Source organism: Mugil cephalus, chromosome 20, assembly GCF_022458985.1.
Source record: "Mugil cephalus isolate CIBA_MC_2020 chromosome 20, CIBA_Mcephalus_1.1, whole genome shotgun sequence".
NCBI classification, from domain to species: domain Eukaryota; kingdom Metazoa; phylum Chordata; class Actinopteri; order Mugiliformes; family Mugilidae; genus Mugil; species Mugil cephalus.
The window spans coordinates 15,333,759-15,349,678 of NC_061789.1; the positions used below are offsets into that span (position 1 = coordinate 15,333,759).

A 15,920-nucleotide genomic window follows, 5' to 3' on the forward strand; every position below is an offset into this window, starting at 1 on the left:
AACCCCTCAGAAGCCCTGTTTTGGCATAATTTAATTGGGTAAATGTCACAACTGAATTGATGAAACTAATGTAGATCTGACAGCTACTATCAGGACGGCCTTATGAGCAAAGAGGGATTATTAGTGCTGCCTATCTATCTATCTATCTATCTATCTATCTATCTATCTATCTATCTATCTATCTATCTATCTATCTATCTATCTATCTTGGACCAAACAAATTTTCAGTGCATGGTACAAACATCTCTCTCTCTCTCTCTCTCTCTCTCTCTCTCTCTCTCTCTCTCTCTCTATCTCTATCTATCTATCTTTATCTCTCTCACACACACACACACGCACGCACGCACGTACGCACACAGGGAGACAAGCTTGGCTGCATCAAAGAGTGGTACTTCTTTGAGTGGGCTCCCAGCACATAGACGTGCTGCTCCTAGCGTCGGCACCTTGCAAGCACAGCAGTCACCTTCCAACCTCTGCGACTCCCCCTCGCGCTCTCCTCGCTCAGTCGCAGTTATTTTTTAGCTGGACGGAGAGGAACGGTCTCCGTCCGCTTCGGCCGTTAACGGCATTTGAGGAGTTCTTCTTTTCCCCGACTGGAGCTTTTTTTTTTTTTTTTTGCTTTCTTTTTTTTTTTTTTTTATGCTTCCGCTATCCGCAGAAGAGTCTATGATCCACAAAAGACACGCGGTTGGTCGCTTTACAGAGCCAGAGGGCTGCCGTGCGTCCTGGTGATGAGGCTGGTGGCGCACAGCCGACACAGCGTTAAAGGAATCCCTCTGTATCTGAAGAAACCGCCCCAGTAAGGGACAAGAGCTGGGGAAGAGCTGCGGGAGCTGGTGTCAGCTAGGGCGCTATCATTTCGACAAGAATGCATCTCTTCAGTGCCATGTTCCTACTTGTGATGTTAGCTGTCATGCCCAGTGAGGTAAGGACGTTTTCAAGCCAAGTATTGCTTAAAAGTTCTTAATGTGGACCGCCTGCATGTTAATTCTAAAAAAAAAAATGTAGATGATTTACTGTTCGAAGCACCGACTTCAGATTTATAAGACGAGAAATTTTAGAAGACGGGTAAATAGACCTGGAAAATTAAGTCAGAGCGAAGACCTGGTGCAGTAGTACATAAGCAAATAGCTATTGTTCTCCACGTATCTCCATTCAGCTTGTAATACAGTGCACTACTGAAGCGTAGGCAGAAGTTCAGGTGCAATAGAGCTGTATGCTGCCGGCATGTTCACTTGAACTTGGTTCAGTGCATCTTACTTATATGATGAGGGCATTTCCTTGAATGAAAATGCAACAATCAATAAAGTAACGCTGTCTCTTGGCAGTATGCTGATTAAATTTGGGGTCTCTGCCTCCGATGCCCCCGAGGTCGTTGTTTATAAATCTCACCCCTTTTACCTCTACATCACAGACTGCCTCCCACCACCGTGACCGATTAAGCTGAAAGAACCGAAAAACGATGTGCGATTTGTGGCCGTGGATTCAAGCCATGAGTAATTAGTGTTCCGGTCCAGTGCCAACAAATGGCTGTAGATCCCGGAGACGAGTGTCTGCGCGTGCGTGCGTCCAAGCAGCGAGCTCTCGTGTTTGACACTCGAGAAAAACCGTGTCCGTCTGGTAAAAAGAAAAAAAAAATGACAAGCTTTGATGTGACAGTTGTAAATTGAAGTGAAGGACGGTAAATAATTTGACCCAGAAAAGCTTTCAGTCAAGGCAGGAGCATTTAACTTGCAAGGGGTTCAGCTGGTCAGCACGCATGCAGTGTTGAGAATAACTTCTGACAGACTAGAAAGTGTAACGGCTGCAGATAAAGCGACAATTTTCTGCTATGCGCGTTTGCATAAAATGGGCAATTCCGTGCTGGGACCTCGCCGTTTCTCACCTTTAGATACGTGCGCGAGTGTGTTCAGCACCAGGGACAGCGCCGTGTCGCGCTTTCGGTTAAAAACAGCAGCCTGAGTCAATTCAGCACCTCAGACAGCGCCTCCTTGTACGTTGGCGGTGAGCATTAACATTTGGCAAAGGCCACAGACAGGCTGCAGGGCCGCACAAATACACCACTACAGATACCACTTATAAAGTTCCTATTGAAAAAGCAGAACAGCATTATATGTCTGATGATGCATTGCATATTAAAGAGATGTTAGAGATGCAAAGTAACGACGAGCGAGCTTTGGAATGATCCCTTATGAATAACAGAATCACGTTCTCTATTATAACGATTTTCTTCCGAGATGGTCTCTGCAGATTGAGATAGATCTTTAACTTCTGCTGCCGCCTGGTAAATGTTACAGCTTCTTTCGAGCCCGGTGGCCTTTCTACACCAAAAATAACCACTGCTGATGATTACATTTTACAGGCAAATGCTGCACTAGGCTCATGTTTAATCAAATAAGACATGGCCTGAGTAACAGACAGATAGAAATGATACAGGCTGTATGTACTCACATACAAAATCGGTTAACGTGTCCTGTCTAGAGGGTGGGTAAGCACTACAATTGACCTTTAAAGGGGAGTTAGAGTGTGATTTCATGAGGTGCGTTGATGAACAGGTTGCCCTGTGCACTTGAGTGCTGGGTCCCAAGTTTATAGTGCACAGATTAGAAGCAAACCAACTGATGTCATTATGAAAACAGGAGCAGAATTCTTAGGTCACATTGAATGCATTCCCACCCAGTCTAACCTAAAGCAATGGGAAGTAATCTAATCTGAACAAATGACAAACTGTAGCATTCGATCTTGCAAATATAAAGTAGTAGACATGTTTTAATAAATGAACAGGAATAAGTATACATGTTAAACACTACCAAATGTGACACTGAAAATGTACGCAATGATATCATATCTCAGCTTCTTCAGTGGGCTCGTGCAGTAATTGGCCTTGGGGGACAATTTGTTGTAAGTGTTCACATTAAATATTAAAGGGTCTGAAAGAAAATATGACACCGCCCATCTCCCTGTGATTGCGCCGCAAACATAAAGAATTGATGAATCCTTGCATAGCTACTGCGATGGGGGCAACACTCCCCACCAGCCGGGTTGAGAGATTCGCTTATTTTCAGCCACAGTTCAGCACAGACCTTTATGAAATATTTAGAGGGCTTTAATGAGACAGATGCACTTGTTCGCTCGCTGCATGTGTTTGTTAAGTAGCCATAAAGCCCGGGGGTCCTTAGCGCTACTGATACAGATGGGCACCTGCTTGACCTTGGCACAGATGTCTTGCCTTGGTGTGCTCTTCAAGCCATGCGTGACAGGGTACACTGACAGAGCGTGTGTGTGGGTTTGTGTGTGTGTGTATGTGTGTATTCACATCTGTAAGTATCACATTCTAATATGAAACCTTCATATTGTATACACTATTCTGCACATACGTAAAATTTGATAAGGTGAGGAGAGAGTGTTTTACGGTTTCTTTGTCTTGGAAGAAGATGTTCATTCACTTGGTTAGAGCAGGATTTTTCATGTACTGGGTAGGAACCTTGAGTTATGAGGACCTCAGATATTTTTTTCATGACTCAGATAAATAAAGACCACATTAAAATTATGTGTTTGCGAAATCTGTCGGCGACAGGTGCCCTGAGTCTTCATGAATACATATCATGTCTGTTGAAGATAAATATCAGTTGCAAACATTTGGACAGAGGTGTGCGCTCGGAAATGTTTCTTCCCGGCAATCAAGCTAAATTAAAAAAGATGTCGGTAGACTGACTGAGATGTGAATATTGTTCAAGTGGGGAAATTATTTCTTTGTTTTGTTTATTGTAGCTACACACACACAAAAAAAACTCAACATCAGTGTGGTTAGGAGTGATGGGAATCAACACTCCCATTGGTGTTTTTTCACACCAAGGGCAGAAAGGGGAGAAAACCTAATTGCTTTTCATTCTCAAAGAGGAACCCTGTGTAAGCAATTGCCTCCATGTTTTCTGTAATTTTCTTGATCCCCTTGCTCACAGGGGATCGGGATAAGCAATCAGTTGTTACGATCTTGGTAAGCTGTGCTTTCACAACCAGATTTGCGTGATGATTGAGGCAGAAACACGCCCAGCTGGGCTCAATTTATAGCAAAAAAAAAAAAAAAGAAAAAAAAGCGAGTACTGTAAAGGACGGAGCACTTGTAAATAGTGCCGCAGTTTAAAACATTTACACAAACAAACATTTATTTCTTTCACAGTGAGTTAATTGTGCACTGGTTTAGTATTGTCATATAAGTGTCAGTGAAATCTAATGGTTTTACTCATATACTATTGACATGCATTGATGGCCATGATAATAGCTGAGAAGACTTTTTTAAGGTACCAAACACAGCCTGCATTAGGTCTACCTTCACACGAAAACCAGATCGATGCAAAGCAGTAAACTGACTTAATCCACAATGTCTCCGTATGTGAGGACAACAAGAACAGACTTCTGCTCAATCAGAATCAGGCAGGACAAACAGCTGGGCTGGCCAGCGTCCAGTTGAGGCAGCTTTAAACAGTCCACCGCCCTGGCAGTGACCCTTTGGCCAAAAAAATCTCTTTTCCTGGTGCCAGCCCAATGAGAGCAGAAGAGCACGATCACAATAAAAGCCCTTCCCCGGACATGAGTGTGATCGAGCCACTTGTGGTAAATATCTGTCTTTGTATCCAAGCCAAAAGCGTATTCCCCAGCAGCCTGACCAAAACACTGCATGTCGAACCTGACAGAAACTATTTTCAAAAACACTGTTCATTGCAACATTATTAGCCTTCTTTTTAAAAGTTTAATAAAAAAAAAAAATAATAAGAAAAATGAGCTTGTGCGGATGCCTGTCAAAGGGCTGAGATTTAAATCTACATTTCCTAGGAAGAAGGATACTAGGTAGCAGACTGGACACAGTGTTCTCTGCCAAGAAGCAACCTAACCCCCACCTAGAGAATTAAACAAATGGAAGGCTGCAGCAGCACGGGTGTAAATCTGCCAGTGAGAGGCAAAGAAGCAACTGTTAAAATCACCTTGCTATGCCAGGACCGTTCCGGTGCTTGCCTGAATTATTAACATTGCACACAAGCTCATAATTAGAAGGTCAAGCTTTAACAGGGAAGCATCTTTAAATGTAATAACAGAGCGTTACAAACGTGGTTTTAACAGCATCGCATTTCTCAGTTTATAAAGCGGGTGATTCGTAAAGATGCAAAAACTCAGCGATAAGCCTCAGTTCCTATTTTGCGATAATATGCAGCTTAGTGTAAATCACACACATCAGTTAAATCAGACACTGACCCGCGTGGCCTAATTTCTGTGTTGCCTGCCAATCAGTAACAATCACAAGCACTATGTGGGTGAGTAAGTGAGGAGGCAGGTTAGATTAACCACTACGCCTGCATCCCCCTCCGTGCTCCCTCCATCAATATACAAAGGTGCTGCTTCACAATCAGCCACAGATAATGAGGTTGCATTATGTTTGATTCGCTGCAGCTCGGAGAGATTGAATAGTATGTGCTTGTGTCATGACTGATTAGGGTAGAGCTTGAATTAGTGCACAATAATGATACCACTTTGTGTGACTCAGGCACTGTAGAGAGATTTGTTTTATAAAAGAGACGCTGCTCAAGAAAGGGGCCGAAAGCACAGAGGGCTTTCGAGGCTTTGTGCTGTCCGCTGTTCTCGCCGTCCTCTTAGTGTCCGTTGCGCTTTCATGTAGCCCGCTGCTTCATCCTCAGAGGCGTTTGCGTGTCTTTGAAGTGAGACGTAATCAGTACACATGCTGACACTTTGGAGAAAAAATAATTTGGTCCTCTGAAGGTTGCCACTTTATTTTAATTCTAAGGCCAAGATGGGCAAGTTGAACGTTGGCACATTGCGAAACATGTGTTTATGGCTAGAAATGAGTGCAAATAAGTAAGTTTTTTTTTTTTTTTTTTTTTAAGGATAGGGAGGTTTGCCCGGTTCGGTTTTTGCTTGATGATGCACCTGCTCTGGGTCAGTTTTCTAATTATGGTCTGTACATGACTCACACGAGGGTTAAATTAGTGTGTGATGAAGCCTGCGAGTTGTTTTTTTTCCCCGGTGCATCTCAATGACAAGATAAAATGGGCGACTGATTTTACGACTACAGTGCCTGGAATGAGGCTCTCGGGCAGGCAGGCAGCGGTCGGGTGGTAATTGGTTAACGGGTGCAGTGCTCACGGTAGAGAAGCATGTCAGGTCAGTGGCCTGACTCTCAGACTAAAATTGTGTCCCTGTCACAGCTCGCCCCCCCGAGGTAGTGAGGGTGTGTTATAGCACATAATCTCAGCTAGAATAACCTTTACCACACATATACATATGCAAACACTCATGACCTTTCCACGTGGAATAAACAACAACGCACAAATCTGTTATTTGAAAATACATTAATATGATAGGCATGTACAACATACAGCTGATATTCTGATGTTCATAGTTTTCTCATTTTCAACCCTGCCATTATATTTTCAAACTCTTTTCTTTTCTCAAGCTCTGAAATATAATTGTTATGTCTATTTAACTGTCATCTACATGGCATGATTGTTCAAATCCTCATTATTTTGCAGCTAGTTCAGTGATAGGTCGCTGTCTAACTTTAAATTTGTCAAAATCCGACACAAAAAAAGTTGTAATTCCTTTTTGTATTCCTTTTTTTTTTTTTTAAATGGCCGCTTATTCGTTCAGAGACTGTCCACTACTTAAGCCCCAGGCCTGTGTGGGCTCTAAATGACCTCTGTTGCTGTTTTCTGTCTTCTGTTGAAAACCCTGCGGCCCGCTGTCCTAAAATGACCATTAGCATTGTCATGGACCAAGCTGTCTGACTCCAGGGCAGCTCGTAATCACCATCAGAAAGGTCTTTAAGACTTTTTCGGTACTGAACGCCACTGCGGTGGATATATATTGTTTTTCATGTGAACAGGGTAACCTGGCAGTACACCTGGGAACACAACATGCAGGAGAAAACCAAAGATGTCCTGTATTTTCCCTTCAAGACCATTTTACCGGTAGATGCACTGATGATTTCACAAAATATTCCAGGTGAGGCGCCAACGCCGTTCAATGCATAGGACGCTATCTGCATGTTTCCTGTCAGCAGTGTATAGAAGGGCTGTGTTGACTGGTGGGATGAATATCATCCCTATATCGTATTCTCTCCCCTACTTTCTCTCTTTCCTTCTGTGCGAGTGTGCTGGAGGGTGCAGGACTCCCAGAGGTTTATGTCTGTGACTCTAAGCAAGAGTGACATTTCTCTGACAACACCCAGAACAGGCACACACGCGCACGCCCGCGCGCGCACCCTCTTGTACACACAGTCTTTCCCTCTCCCTTCTCTAGTTCACAAACATGTCAGCCATGGGATCCACAGACAAAGGCGGAAAAAAAGTCAAACAATGCGTGGAATTGATTCGCAGCCAGAGCCATTAAATGTGGGTGACAGGTGACAGTCAGAGCACAGAGCTGCCCGATCATCTGGTCAGCGCAGAACCAACTTTTTTTTTCCCAATAAAAACATTAGCAACACACATCTTATAACTGCCACCAAGGGACTCACCCATTATATTTTATTATTGTGTGCGTGGACACCCACCTGCTCTTTTTTTGCATTGCAGCAGGCACCTCCTGACCAGTTTTCTGTACGACCTTGCTTTCCCCTGCTCGATGAATCTTTTATGAGCTTGGCAATGTGGGTTTCTGTGTAGAAGATTGGAATATAAATATGGCTGTTGCGCCTAGAGCTCCTCTTCCCGCTCTGATACAAAAGCTTTCATAAGGCTGAGCAGATTGGGCAAGCTGCGGCTTGAACGGCGCTCCACACACATCTCCACTTTTATCGGAAGAAACGCATCGGAGGGTGCTGCGCGTCCTCAAACACCAGACGCGGGTTCGGTATCCTCCTGCCCGCTCACATGGCTGGAAGACGTTCCCGGGAAAAACTTGCAACTTCTAAAAAGCGGCATGGTTTCATGACAGAGATTTTGTGCGGCTTAGTTATCTTCTGAAAGGCCAATCTAATTGCTCACATTCACATAATGGAGTTGAGCGCTGCGGAAGCCATTGACAGTGAATGAGAAGTGATAAATGAGAGACAGAGTAATTCTTGGTTGAACTCAGACTGTACTATTCTTCTTTCCCTCTCACCCCGGCAGCTCTCTCTCTCCTTTTGTCTCTTTGATTCTTTGTCTCCCTCTCCTTCTACTTCATGTAATCCTTGCTACCTTTGTTCCGATGAATTGTTCCCTCACCGCCGCGTGTGAGCGTTGCCTCTCGATTTTGAAAGCTAACTCAATTGCGCGGCTTTCATTTTGGGGGAATGAGGGATGAGAGCTATGCAGCATAGCAGAGGCGGAAGCAGAAGGCAAGAGGAACCATTTAATCGATGTGTTTTCCGCGTGGCGCTGTCACAGCCACTCACTGGGGCCATTGATGAGGGAGGCTTTCTCTGACTGCGCCAACTCTTAAAGGCTCCAGTCAGGGAGGCGTGGGATCCCAGCAGCCACCAGACACTGCTGCATATCAAGCAGGTTGGCAGAGCTGCTCCCTGCAGCCCCACGGTGAGCGAGGTAGAGAGGTCCTTTGATAGAGACACTACGTGTAGGAGAGGGGGAGATAACAAGTTGCTCCAGTGGAAGGAACACCAGCTTGCATTACATTAGGCTGCCGGATTCAAAACCCTTGGGATTTTCTCCAAGTGTGCAAAACACACATGGGCGCAGTAGTGTGTAATGCTGAATGTGAGCATTACATCTGGCAGTAGGACTCGGAACTGGAGCCTCTAAAACATTCGCGTGCGGCAAACCCTCGTGTAGCTTATTAAGGAAGAAACAGAACGATAAGTGCAACCCCGATGGCATATCCTGAAATAGATTGTCTTTACAAAATTAGTCATTACACACTTTCTTAAAGCGAGTCTGACATCCAGCACATCCTTGAAGAAGTCGCCACTGATGTCCCTTGGATAATTAATTAGTATTAAAACAAGAAACAGTTGTCTTCCTCTTCCTTTCTTTTTTTTTTTTCAAAAATGCAAAAGCAACCTCAGACGAACAATCCTGTAATGAAGAACAACAAGCGTAATAAAGCACCCCCCTTTTGCCAATCTACCTCTTTAGTAACTTTCTTGGCAGCGGGTATGAATATTGCATTTAAATTATGTTAATGCCTATGTGTGTGTGTGTGTGTGTGTATGCGTGCGCATGAAGGAACGGGTGCAGATACAAAGCGCTGTAACGTACTTAAAAAGGGGTTATGTGCATCATAAATAAGCATGAGAACACACACGCACACAGCTGTTGGGAACCCGAGATGCTGTGGCGGTCAGCATTTGTGCGCAGTGTCAGTACAAAGCGAGAGGATGTGAACTGGGTTTGAATGAGTGCCCAGCGACTGGGAAGTGGGGAAGAGAAAGGAAGGAGAGAGTGAGAGAGAGAGAGAGTGGGGGGAAAAGACAGAGTAGATTTGCTGGAAATGAAAACTGGAGACTGCGGGCAGGGATAGAGAGGGAGAAATAGTCAGTCCTGACCGTGCCTGCTGGGTTATTATCTCTCCAGTCTCCCGACCAAGAGGAGAATAATAATTAGAGGCCTATCACTCTGTCAATATGATTTTGTCCCCCTCACTAGCAATGACACTCCTTGCAGATTGCCTTTAATTAGCTCCACATCGCTTAATCAATGCGGCCACGGCCATGACAAAACAACGGCATGTGCATCCTGTCGCTTGGACGAGACAGACAGAGGAAGCAGCGGGGAGACAGGAAGGGTGCTGACAGGCAAGATGTGAGAAGAAAAAATGATGTAGAGTGGCGTTTCTGAGGAAAGAGGAGGAGGAGGAGGAGGAGGAGGAGGGAGGGAGGGTGGTCTGGTAAAGAAACGTCATGCTCTGATAAAAAACTGCTCTCGTGATGATTAGAGTCTGCGCTCGTTTATCTGCCGTTGAGCTTTTTGTGCTCGCGGACGAGAAGCAGGACATATATCTGCATCTTGTTGCATGATGAGGTGAGGGAAACAAGACGACTGCAGCCTCGGCCGTATATCAGGCGGCGGTGGAAAGTCCTGTTATGTCAAACTATGCAGTGGGGCACAGTAATCCTTGTTATATATTTGAGGAGCAGAGCTGAGTGGTTCAGCCACACTAATAGTGGTTTGATGAATAGGTATTCAGCTGAGGTCTCTCTTTTTATGCCTTAGTGCCTCGGGCTACCGGCCCTCTCAGGCCTACCTCTCATCTCTTACTCCTTTCAGGGAGACTAACAGCTTGCAATGTGCTGATGCAGAGATCTTCAGAGAAGAGCAGCCTAGCTACTTCTCACTTGTCAGGCACCTTGTTCTACTTGGTATGTTCTGGATCAATATCTGCAGCTGCCATGCTTAAATCCATTTTTTTTATTTATTTTTTTTTTTTATCCAAACAGCCTGGGATGATGCTTTTAAATGTGAGCTCATTCAGAATTAAAATAGACTGATTTGTGCCTGCGCATAAACTGAGAAACGTTGGGTGGCATTTGCTGTGTGAAAAAGTGCACACAAAGTGCTAATCTGTTGATTCCGGGAAATGCCACTAAATAGAATTCTCAGATTCTGCACCGCAACCTGTTCTTTTCAAATTAACACACACAATTGTTGTGCATCTGTGGGCCCTTGAATGGATGTCATTAAATTTTTATTTGAGCCTCTCTCAGCTCATTTATTATGGGCTATTTCTGTCCTTCTAATCTCCCATGCATAGAGGTTGAATCTTACTTTGAATACATCCATGCCCAATCCACCTCTGGCAATCCGGCAAAAATCTTTCACTATACGTCCCAGGCAGGCGGAATGAGCAATGCCATTTTACTCTGCAATGTATTAAATACAACAAATGACAATTAGAAAAGTAAGTGCCTCCTGAGGGGAGAATCATCTCCCATCACTCCGCGTGCCGCATGGAATTTTAATGCAAGAAATGGCTCTTCTAATGCCATATCACCATTAAACACAGCGAAGACTGCTTTGTGTTCGCTGTGAAGAGCGGACTGCGTGACGCCTGGCATCAGCTGGAATTCTGCAGACAAATCTCCACAGCTACTGTTTGTCTCGCCGTAGCTCACGCACGGACTCATATATTCCAAAGCATACTAATCCTGCAATGTATTAGACACTCCACTCCGCAGAGATAGAGGGGCCACAAATGCCACTGCGTTCGCAGTGTACTTTATTGCGGTCTGATTTGTAATGCATCCCCTGTGGTGTAGCACAAGACTCTCTGTCCACTCTTTGCCATTAGGGCCTCTCCACCTTCCTCCCACCAACGCCTTCCCACTCACTTACCTCATGCAGCACTTCTCATCTCACACTTGGCTAATTCCACAGAATATTACCCGCTCATAATGCCGTACAAATCCCTCTCATTTCTTCTCCGTATATTGACTCTCAGCAGTTGTGTTGATATTTCCCTGTCTGTTTGTTTGTGTAATCACTCAACGGATCAGTGGCTCCTCGTTTTGACAATGCAGCAGAGACTTTGCAGATTATACAGTAGGTAAGGTAAAAGGAAACAGGCTAATACAAGATTGTTTATTTACTCTAATACTCCGTTTCTTTTTTTTATTATTATTAATATTCAAACCAGCATGGCAGAAATCCATGAAAGTACACAGTGACAAGCTAATTTGTTTATCTACAAGTTTCTCCAAACCATTTTGCCCATAACTCCACGGGGCTGTAAATGTAATATTCAGTTAGGGGCTGTTTTGGGAATTTCTCTCTCCACTGCACGCTGTGCCCGTGTTGTACGAATAATGCCTCCTAATTAAATGTTACAGCTTCTGTGAGCATTAATGACCTGAAGACAGAGGATACAAATGGAGGCGTCAGCGTGAGCCCTGACGAAGAGGCCGGACACTGAACTGCGGGCTGGTTTTCTGCCCCTTTGTCACGAATGGACGCCGTGTAGTTGATGGCTCCTGGTCGTTGTTTGCTCACGACCACGTCAATATAAGATCATTAGAATTTATTTATTTTTGCAACTGGCTGCTGGAGACTGAGCCGTGACTCGCCTCCGTTAAGTTCTGCTGCTGCAGACGTGGCAGAAAACAGACGAGATTTAAATTCGGCACCTCGGGGAGTTTGAAATACATCACCCAGACTTTTCCTTCGTTTTCGGTCTCTCTTTCTCTGTGTCTGTCTCTTATTAACATCACAGTTGCCTTTGCAACCTCTGCCCATCTCTTGTGTCCTAATCTGTTTTATATTCCTCTTTTGTAACCCACTAAGATTATTAGCTAGTAATCGTCTCACTCAGTGGCTGCGTGACATTTGTAAACAGTAAGTCAGGCAGAGACTAAATGAGAAAATACTGACACTTTGTCCACTGGCTGCCTTTTTAATCATCTAAGTTCCTTATTGAAGCAAAGCATTTTTAAAGTGCATTGATAAGACAGCGGAATGGCACTCAGCTCATGCAGTGCAAAGCAGATTTGAAAGTGCTCTCAGCAGAACTGTGAAAGTGGGTAGAGCCCTGCATCAGGTTTGTAAATTCCAGCACGCCATTTGAAAGTGTTCTTTTATTTGAGGGAAACTTTTGATTGCCAGCACGCGGTGGAAGCCAAGTTGTCATGTGTATGAACAGTGACAGGGCCAGCGCCACAAGTTCAGCGAAGGGCACGTCGAAGAGGCTAGTGGCCTCAAGGGCCAGTGTCGATTAGCAGGCTGTCTTTCAGCCTCATCTACCTCTCTGATGGAAAAAAGGCTTCCAATTTGCTGCCAGTAATTACTCAATTTACAGGAACAATTTCACCTATATTGCAGCGGGGAGACTACTCGACCTGAATGGTGGGAGAACAGGTCTGCAAATGTGTGTGAAAACTATTAATTATGTATGTGAATGCATGACTGTACCCATCTCCATACTGTATGAGTGAGCCTCGTGTGTGGGAGCAAACGAGCTGGGCCCTTGTCTCGGGAAGGGATGCACTGTGCCGTATTCAGCTGGTGCTGTTGGCATGAGAAAGGGCAGAACGTAGCGCCGTGCTGCGCTGCAGAATGCGCGGCAGCTGATTGCTGCATGCAGCTCTTGTCTATTGCTTCGATCAAGGCTTTTCTTTAGCAAGCCTGAAGCGAGAGATGGCGCCCTGCTTGTGTCTGATTGAGCTACCAGGGGTTCAAGCATATACTGCATATCATACCAAATACCCTACAAATAATACTGTATAAGACCCCAGAGACTGTTGAGACTGTAATCAAAGGCGCAATCTGGAGCAATCAACCCCGAATAAAATTTGAATGCGTATTCTAGCGCTGAATTTGAGAAGATATTCCCCGGCTCATCAGTTTATAATAATTTTTACAATTGAATATTGCCTCGGTTTGTCTAATAGACACTGATCTGCCACAACATTAAAACCGCTGACAGGTAAAGTAAATAACAATGTGAATCTTGTGACAATACAGTGTTCTTTTGAGAAACTTTTGGACCCGGAATTCATCCAGATTTTGCTTTGACATGTCCCACCCACCTAGGCACCCTCACCCCATAGCAACAAAACACCAGCAGGAGATGGGATGACACAAAAATGGTTTAGGGACAACTCAAAGGCCCCCACTAACAACATCCTCAGAAGGCCCATATCCATGCTCTGATGAGCCTCAGCTGTTTTGGAAGCACAAAAGAGACCTACATATGATTGGGAAGGCAGTCATAATGTTATGCCCGATCAGCGTATCATTTTCATGGTGGCCATTTTCACTTGGTATTTTAGGAAAGGTGAAGGCGCTCCAGCAAGCCACAACAATGATCCAACCTGCAGACAAGCACAAAATGCTGCGGAGCGGAACCATCATCAATACACTTGTGCTTTCACTGCTATGACAAATATCTTCTGGGAGAAAGGAAGTATGGCTCATTAACAAGCCAGCTCGAGGGTCTGATAGATATGAGGTGGCTCTGGCTCAGCAGGTAGAGCGGAGCGGGTTGTCCATGTTCAATCCCCGGAAGACTGCAGGATAAAGTATCCTTGAGCAAGATACGGAACCATGAGCTGCTCCCAGTGCTTGGCACTGGGGTATAAACGTGTAGATGTGACATTGTGGCTGTTATATAAGCACCAATAGGTAGAAAAGCTCCATATGAACACACGAAATCACCGTAAAGACGTTTACCATTGAAGTAAATATTCCTTTAAAGTCTTTAACAAGCAGACAAAGAATAACTGATGGTTTATTATGAATGTGCATTGTATTGTGGGCTGATTAGACGGGCTGTGCGGGACGTACTGTAAGAGCAGTGAATGAACTCACATTGGGGTATTGTCTGTGTCGTAGTCAATAAAGCCAGGCAGACACACTTACTATATTGATTTTCTTTACCACACGTTCCCACTGGAAGAACAGATTCGCACCTGTTAGCAGCCATTATCTGAGCCCAGCGCTACCACGCTTTTTTATTCCTTGCTTTTGTTTCATATAGTGACTGAGGTACTATTGCATGCATGGCACATCTCTCACACAAGACTGTGTCCGGCACCATTAGAGGGTATTGTAGACATTTCACATCTCGGTGGAGAAGGAACAGTGCTCATGCAAGTGGGCACAAACATGGGCATGTCTTGCTACGCACCAAACCAAACTGCGCACGCTGTCTGTAAACACATCCACACAGAGATATCACATTTTATATTTAGATCTATTTTTAGAAGATTATCGCGCCCAACTTTGCCAGGTTATTGGCTCTCGTGCAGGCATCACGTCATAAATCATATACCGTCGAGCACTTCTGTGGCCGGGGTGCAAAAAATATTCCGTTTTATTTGAAACGATTGCTCACTGCTTGCATTGTTGAACATGTTCACCTAAAGAAGCCGTCTGCTACCGCTCTACCGTCCTCTGCAGTCGCCATAAAATATAAATACCCAGATGAGTTTTCCTAATCACGGCCCACAGGAGCCATTAATAGATTAAACACAGAATGGTGAAAACGCGCCACTATGTCTGCTGGCTTGTACCTTGGGGTGCAGCCTATTTGTGCCTGTTAAATAGTTGCCATGGTAATGAGATGACACTTTGTTTAAACTGATTTTGATCTTGATACATTTGGAAGGCAGTGGGCCTCCATGTCCATCAGCTAATTAATGAATTATGACTCAGAAAAATAGCCAGTGTTCTCAAGGCGGGGGCTAGGTTTCCGTGCAGCATCGCTGCCTCAGTCATAACAGTTTCGCGTCATTTTTGAAAGGAGGTCTGTGTAATTAGCTGAGGTGTAATTTGGTCCTGTGTTTTAAGCCGCGAATCTGCAGCTGGCTGGTCGTTTGTGTTCGGTGACAGTGTGGCTAGCGCTCCCCAGCATTGTTATCTCACCCAGAGCTTCTCCCTATAGCCTCGGGGTTGTGTAGCGCTCTACTGCCATCCATGGGTGTGCACAAATGCTGCCATTTCTGCAGTTGGTGGGCATTTTCGCCATTTGAACTGATTACAAATGCCCTTTATAGAGCACAGCCGCAGGCTTGGAGAAGAGTGGATTTTTTTTTAGCTGTTCCATGATGAAGGCCACATTGGCGTGACTGTCTTGCATCATCAACACTGCATGCATGCGGCATCACGTACCGTATATATGTACAGTATAGTGTACATTGCAAGTACTAGTTCAAACATGCAGGAAGGAGGATTGCTTATGAAGGCATATGAACCCGGGACAGAAAAAGAAGAAGCTAAGACACATGCAGGGTGAAGGAGAAACACACAATATGATGCCATTTTTTCCTCATTCCCAAAGGGGCCGAGAGAAAAACAACAGGGAGGAAGAGAAAGAGAGAGGGAGAGGAGAGAAAGGCTTAATAAAATTCACAAAAAAGGAGAACAAAAGACAGCTACAGAAATTGCCGATAATGACACAGCAAAGAAAATGGGGCTGGCCACTTATTAGTGTGGAAATGATGAAGACTAGAATGGCTGTGAGAATTTATCAAAAAGGAT

General features: G+C 44.6%; 1 protein-coding gene across 2 annotated transcripts in view; it reads left to right on the plus strand.

Moving 5' to 3' along the window:
- The first annotated feature begins 394 nt into the window (after positions 1–394).
- The window catches only part of olfm2a (olfactomedin 2a), a 37,543-nt gene continuing 22,017 nt past the window's right edge, over positions 395–15,920 (plus strand). Inside the window, exon 1 of one of the 2 annotated variants that reach the window (XM_047572625.1) lies at positions 395–925. In XM_047572625.1, coding sequence (XP_047428581.1) covers positions 869–925 — 57 coding nt within the window. In that variant the 5' untranslated portion in view covers positions 395–868. The remainder of the gene's footprint in view (positions 926–15,920) is intronic. The other variant, XM_047572624.1, reaches the window with a different exon arrangement.